Source organism: Diachasma alloeum, unplaced genomic scaffold, assembly GCF_001412515.2.
Source record: "Diachasma alloeum isolate Michigan unplaced genomic scaffold, Dall2.0 Dall_scaffold_00185, whole genome shotgun sequence".
NCBI classification, from domain to species: Eukaryota; Metazoa; Arthropoda; class Insecta; order Hymenoptera; family Braconidae; genus Diachasma; species Diachasma alloeum.
This window is the reverse complement of record NW_021680351.1, coordinates 1,362,203-1,369,696: the sequence shown is the minus strand read 5'-3', so window position 1 is coordinate 1,369,696 and position 7,494 is coordinate 1,362,203. Positions and strand designations below refer to the sequence as shown.

General features: G+C 32.6%; 1 protein-coding gene across 4 annotated transcripts in view; it reads left to right on the top strand.

Annotated features, from left to right (window-relative positions):
• Positions 1 to 6,719, top strand: part of LOC107048167 (S-adenosylmethionine synthase) — a 16,833-nt gene extending 10,114 nt beyond the window's left edge. For 3 of the 4 annotated variants that reach the window (XM_029126762.1, XM_015271222.1, XM_015271223.2), the window contains 6 exons: positions 999 to 1,121; positions 1,988 to 2,100; positions 2,786 to 2,929; positions 3,390 to 3,608; positions 4,867 to 5,183; positions 5,841 to 6,719. In XM_029126762.1, coding sequence (XP_028982595.1) covers positions 999 to 1,121; positions 1,988 to 2,100; positions 2,786 to 2,929; positions 3,390 to 3,608; positions 4,867 to 5,183; positions 5,841 to 5,946 — 1,022 coding nt within the window. In that variant the 3' untranslated portion in view covers positions 5,947 to 6,719. Of the gene's footprint in view, positions 1 to 998; positions 1,122 to 1,416; positions 1,530 to 1,987; positions 2,101 to 2,785; positions 2,930 to 3,389; positions 3,609 to 4,866; positions 5,184 to 5,840 lie in introns of all 4 variants that reach the window. The other variant, XM_015271221.1, reaches the window with a different exon arrangement.
• The last annotated feature ends 775 nt before the right edge of the window (positions 6,720 to 7,494 follow it).

Sequence of the window (7,494 nt, the reverse complement as noted above, 5' to 3'; positions counted from 1 at the left end):
GTCACTTCCCATGAGGAGTTAGTGTTTTGTTATCCACCATGGAAAATGACAGCTAATAGATAATTTGCCACAGCGAATCAGATATTTGTAATTTCCACTTTTTTCAACTCATTCTGAATCTCAATTAAAAACGTTCTTTGAAAAAGTTCAGAATTTTTTCTATTTTTTTATCATTCTATCATAATTTTTGGGAATTTCTACATGATGTACCACTCAATTGACAATTTTGGATTACGAAAGATAAAAAAATGGAGATAACATTCGAAAGATAGCACACCCGGGCCTTGAAAAAATCAAAACCATCTTTTTAGAAAAATCAATAGTCATCAATAATTAAATCTTTTGCATTCTAAAAGAGAAAATACGCTCATAGCAACGCGATATCCCCAAAAACGTTAGTTTCTTCCCAAAAAATTCTATTTAAGGCCCGCGTGTCTCATCTTTCGAACGTGGCCTTGACATTTTTTTTTTATTTTGATAATCTGGCATGTTCTTCAATTGCCATTCAGTTTTAGCCCTGGAGTCTTCAAAACTTGTGATTGTACAATCAAAAAAACGTTGAAAAAAAAATAAAAATTTTCAAAAAGCGTTTTTGAATAATATCGAGAAGTAAACCGAATAGGGAGAAAATTGCAAATTAATAGTTTGATGTAGGGGAGGGTGGGGTAAACTGGACACTGGACTTTTTAAAAATTATTCATAACTCAAAACAAATTTATCAATTTATCAATCGAGCTCAGTTTAGGCTCGTCACAAGGGAAAGAGTTGTTCTTTGTATTGAAAAAAAAATATATCAAATTTTATCAGCATTTCAACCTCTCATTAATATTTAAAAAAAAGTCAAAAGCGTCCGTTTTACCCCAACCTCCCCTATCTAATGGCTGTGAGATCGTCAGTTGTCATGATAAATTGTCCATTCGGGTCTCAATTCTCTTCCAAGTCTGATTAATCGATTATGAAGTTCATTAATTCACACTCATTAATAAAAATACCAACAGAAACCGTCACCAAAACTGGTATGATCCTCCTGTGCGGTGAAATTACCTCAAAAGCAGTGGTGGATTACCAGAAAATCGTCAGAGACACAGTCAATCACATTGGTTACGACGACTCCTCCAAAGGTACGATAAATCCTCTATTAACCCACCAATCACTCACTCCCTCATAAAATTCCAAAAGTCACTCAATGATGTTTGACAATGTATTTGCTACTCTTGATTGCCATGATGTCAAAAGACAGCTGAGAGTGACAATTAAGCATTTCAATTGACAAATTATGTTGTTATCATTCACATTATTTTATTAATTTCGCAATTCATTGATAAAAATCATCGGTTCGTGAGATGAAATTTTCATACGCCTCAGAATACCCCTAAAAATTTAATTAAAACGTAAAAGTGTAAATGGTGGTGGCAGGATTTGATTGGCGCACGTTGAACCTTTTGGTGGCGATCGAACAACAATCACCCAATATTGCTGGCGGTGTACATGTGGACAGGGAAGAGAAGGACTTGGGTGCCGGTGATCAGGTACATAATCCATTCTCAGCCCGTGCCACAGAGCAACAAAAATAATTAAAAAAAACATTATAAAAATGGGAGATTAATGATTAAACTGCATCTCAGGATGTTTTGCTCACATTGCAGACGATGTGTGCGTGTTTCATGAGGAGAATTAATCAGTCATTACGTTCATCAAATCATTGGGATACATTTATTAATCAACTGGGTTTAATCGGTATGCTCATCAATTTCGAAATAACGTCTGGGAGAGTTGACGATTTAATGCGAATATGTGATGATTTTTATAATTGCCACCATTCACCATTCGATAACCCTTCATTGTGCGATAAAACCGGAATTTTAGGGATCTTTATTTTATTTTATTTTTTTCTTTGTGAAACTTCTTTTTTTTTTTCGACGAATCAACGCTCCATGGCCTGCGGACGAGGGCAATTCTCACGTTATTTTTTAAATAATTCCAACAGGTTTTGACTACAAACTTTGCAGTGTGCTTATGGCTATCGATGCACAATCCCCAAATATCGCGGCTGGGGTGCATCAGAATCGTAGCGACGAAGAAGTCGGTGCAGGCGATCAGGTCAATTGTGAAAAATGAAATCAATTTTGTAGTTTTTTTTTGCTCAATCTTTAGTTTCAATTTTTTTTTTCAGTAGTTCTGCTTTGTATATTGCACTGATTCTTGTAGTTTTATTTCGTTATGTGACTAAATATTGTTATTTTTGAAGCCCCGGGAGTAGATGGTAGAAAGCCTGTGAACATTCACCATTCCCACTAATTTGATCACTAAAATAAGGATTGATGCATGAAAAAATGGTCTTGGCATGCAACTAGTTTTCTGGAAATTTCAATATCTTCCGAACTAACGATGCGATTTGCATGATTTTTCTTTCATTTTCAAGATTATTTTTCACCCTTGAAAATGAACGGAAAATTGGAAATTTTCACTCAGCCAATCTCGAGTTATTGACGAGTGTAGATCGTCCAGTTTTCCCTAAAATTCGATGAGGTTGAGAATTATTTAATTTTCAGTGTCAAGTAACCCAACTGTAACAATTTAACGTTAAGAGGTGAAAGTTCAAGACTCCATTAACAGATAAACCATTGCCATCGTGACAATTTTTGCTCTGACGGCACGGTTGCATAATTAATACACCAATAATTCTTTGAAATTCTCTTTCTTCTCGTCTTGTCTACTTTATATTCATTTCAACACCATTGTTATCGCTGTACATGAACTTACAACTCTATTTTCTTAATAACAGGGGTTAATGTTCGGTTATGCAACCGATGAAACGGATGAGTGCATGCCACTGACTGTTGTATTGGCGCACAAACTCAATCAAAAAATTGCGGAACTCAGACGAAATGGCGAATTATGGTGGGCAAGACCAGACTCCAAGACACAAGTATTTATGATGATTTTTTTACTGATAATTGAACACGAAATTTCGTAGAAATAAAATTGTTGGATTTTAATTCAACCTTTACTGAAATTTCTAGTATTTTTTTCATGATTCTATTGGAGAATTTCACAGCTTTATTAGGCCCTCTCTATAGAAAATTTCGATTGAAAATTCTACGATATAAATTTTTTGTTTTCTTCATTCTATTGAGGGAAGGAAATTAAAAAATGGAAAATTTGAGTCGAGGAATTTCTATAGGAAATATCTCTATATTCTGCATAAAAATTGACCATTCCATTAAACATTGAAATTAAAAAAAAAATGTACAGAAAAATAATGGAAAATTGAATAAAAATCCAACAGAATTTTCTACCCAATTAACTAGGTTTTGCTATAAAATTTTTTCGCACATGATGACAACTGTTCAGGGCTTGAAATAGATTACACGTGTTATTTTTAATAGGTCACATGCGAATATATGATGGACCAGGGGGCTTGCGTACCGGTTCGTGTACACACTGTTGTTGTATCACTTCAGCACAGTGAAAAAATCACACTTGATGAACTACGCAGAGCTGTTATGGACAAAGTCATCAAGGAAGTCATACCTGCTAAGTACCTCGATGAAAAGACCATTTTTCATGTTAATCCGTGTGGACTTTTCATCATTGGTGGACCACAGGTATAAAATCATTAATTTTCATTCATTCTTTTTAGTATTATTCTGTAGCCTCTTTACCTAATTTATTTTATTCATACGCGTAATAAGAACAAGTCAATGGCATTTTTTTGATGAATGAGTACAGGAATTGTTGCTAATAAATTAGCAATTTGCTTTCGAATGGCTTCTCCTTTTTGAAATTCTTATTTCACAATTCTCTTTTTATATTTTTTATTGACGTCATTTTCATTCATTCTTTTTAGTATTATTTTGTAATATTTACCTAATTTATTTTATTCATACGCGTAATAAAAAAAGTGATCAATGGCATTTTTTTGATGAATGAGTACAGGAATTGTTGCTAATAAATTAGTCATTTGCTTTCGAATGGCTTCTCCTTTTTGAAATTCTAATTTCACTATTCTCTTTTTATATTTTTTATTGACGTCATTTTCATTCATTCTTTTTAGTATTATTTTGTAGTATATTTACCTAATTTATTTTATTCATACGCGTAATAAAAAAAGTGATCAATGGCATTTTTTTGATGAATGAGTACAGGAATTGTTGCTAATAAATTAGTCATTTGCTTTCGAATGGCTTCTCTTTTTTGAAATTCTAATTTCACTATTCTCTTTTTATATTTTTTATTGACGTCATTTTCATTCATTCTTTTTAGTATTATTTTGTAGTATATTTACCTAATTTATTTTATTCATACGCGTAATAAAAAAAGTGATCAATGGCATTTTTTTGATGAATGAGTACAGGAATTGTTGCTAATAAATTAGTCATTTGCTTCCAAATGGGTTCTCTTTTTTAAAATTCTTATTCTATTATTCTCTTCTTCAATCTTCGATGTCATAATACTCAATCAATTGAAATGCCATCAAAATTTTGCGTATTATTTCGTTGAAAAATTAATTTTTGAAACAATATCAATCTCTTCAAAACTGTATGAAAAATTGAATTTTAGTTTAACCTTAAATTTGCCAAAACATCCATTCGGAGGCAAAAAATGAATAAATGAATGAAAATGAATTCCAATGAATTCCAATTCCAAAATGAATTCCAATTCTTCATCAATTTTTGATGAAACTTCTCAATTGTTTCATCAATTCAATAAAAGTAGAATGAATAAACAATAGAATGCAAAGTAATGTCAACAGTCAGTTAAAAAAATTGAAATAACAATTACCTAAATTTTTTTTAAAACAAAAAAAATCGTCGAATTGATCGAAATCAATTTTGACTTGACATAACTTCAATTGTTATTTAGAGCGATGCTGGGTTGACCGGAAGAAAGATAATCGTCGACACTTATGGGGGTTGGGGTGCACACGGTGGTGGAGCATTCTCGGGGAAAGACTTCACCAAAGTCGACAGATCGGCGGCTTATGCAGCAAGATGGGTTGCCAAGTCACTGGTAAAGGCTGGTCTCTGCAGACGCTGCCTCGTTCAGGTTTCATATGCCATTGGGGTTGCTGAGCCACTATCCATCACAGTTTTCGATTATGGAACATCGAAGTTGCCACAGGAAAAGTTACTGGGCATTGTCAACAAAAACTTTGACCTGCGCCCCGGAAAGATAGTCAAGTGAGTGTTTTTTTTTAAATAGTTAATTAATCTTTGTGACAAAAATTCATGAGCGACACGTGAAAACAACTCCCCCATTTGATAATCGTCTTTCAATGATGTTTTATGCTTTGTATTTGCTACTCTTGAATGCCATGATGTGAAAAACAAACTGAGAAAGATGATTTTAATCGAAAATTTCATGTGGAAATTTAGAATGGAATTATTTCAGAATGAAATTTGTTGCATTGCACATATAATTCCTATTGTCACGATCTTTTTTTTATTATTAAGGAATATAACGAATATAATTCGTGTTATAATAACGAAAATTATTTAAATTATACAATTTTTTTGTAATCAACGCAAAATTGTTGGAATTCAAAATTGAAATTAACTTCTCATAGGGGAGAATTTCACTTTCGAACTCGATCAAAAGGACATGCATACAAATTTTTTAAGCCATCATTCACTCAATTCAGAATATTTTTTAGTTATCGAGAAAAAAAAACAATTTTTAAAACTTTCGAAAATTAAAAAAATTGATGAATGAATAAATAAATAATGAATTAATAAATTAATACATTAAATCTAATTAATTTTATTAAATAAAAATTAATTAATTCATTTATTAGTTTATTTATAAATTAATAAATTCAATAAAAAATCCTATTGCAGAGAATTGAATCTTCGACGGCCAATTTACCAACAGACTAGCACGTACGGTCACTTCGGACGAGATGGTTTCACCTGGGAACAGCCGAAGCAGCTCATCCTCGATTGATGAGAGGATCTCCTTTAAGCCGAACGAAGGAAGAAAAAAAAATGAATGAGGAACACTTATCGATCCATCATCTTAAATGTTATATAATTAATTCAGGGCCCCTCCCTCCCTTCCCCCCGTCGAATATGTTCTCCGCAAATCATTCTTAGGAGTCCTCACCCACCCACAATCACACGAGACATGCGCATTATTTGGTTGAGGGATTAATCAACGTTCCGGTGAATTCAGATGATGATTGTGCATCTGCTGTGGAGTTTAGTGAATCATTATGCGTCGATGCTGTAGTTGATTGTTTTTACATTCATCTGTGCAGTTGTTTAAATGAATTAGATCTATTTTGGATTCACTTGAGACTCCCTGTGTACAAGTTCAACTTTATCCCTGCCCTATCATTGTTTGTGATGATCCCTTGGTGTTGGAAACAGAAGCAAAGCTCAAAAATTTGCACAGAAAATGATGAATACATTCTGATTTGGTGCTTTTTTTCTCTCCTTCATCCCCAGTTAACTGACATACAATCGATTTTAAGTATGATGTAAGTTTGTGTATATAAAATGCAGTGAAATTGTCTCTTGTTACTGTAGATGAAAAATAAGAATGGATACAAGATGCAAAACCAATGAGAATATTGGAATTATTATGGGCGAATTTACGATGTAAAAGAGCAATTTTTTTTTTCTCTTTAGTGAGAAGAATATACAGGCATTGGGCCTGACTATTGTTTTGTGTCTACGAACATGAATAAAGGAAGAATAACTCCATTTACTCTGAAATTTTTGTTTTTTTTTTCAGTGGAAAGAATGAGAAAACTTCTCATCTATATTTCATCAAAAATTCTGAGATCTAGAACTATTTCTGGGGGATGGAATATGTTTATTATATTTAAAACCTCAAGAAAACATTCGCCAAATTTTTCGACGCCATTTTGAGTGATTGGGGTGCACAAAATGGCCGCTGGTCGTTTCGGTTTGAAACTATTTTATCGTGGAATTAAAAAAATTATTTATTTTTTATTTCATTACTAGAATTATTATTCTATTGAATGACTTTACATTCTATTATCTATAATTGAAATTTTCATTGTGACGATTTATTTGTCCTTTTGAAACTCAATATATTATTTAATTGTTCTGATTTTTTTGTTAATTTGTGTAGAAAGAATGGAGCAAAAATTATCTTCTACATTTCATCACAACTGTATCACCACTGGTTTAAAAAATCACTCCTTCCGTCATCTTGTAATTTTATTTATTGATAATTTCATCAGTTTTATGCCTACAACACTTACAGAATTAACTCAATACTCCACTACTCGTACATTGTCCTTAACATACAATCATCAAGTTAATTATTCTCATTGAAAATTACTCATGATTCTTCATTATCACCTAAACTTAATTATCTATAGAGGAGAGGGGGGCACGATGCGCCGAAATCGCCAATGACTCGAGGGAATTTTATTTTCAACTTTTAAATGAGATGAAGTTCATTCTATTCGATTTCTTTTCTCAAGAGATTGGGAGATTCTCAATTTTTGTCTCTCTTCCA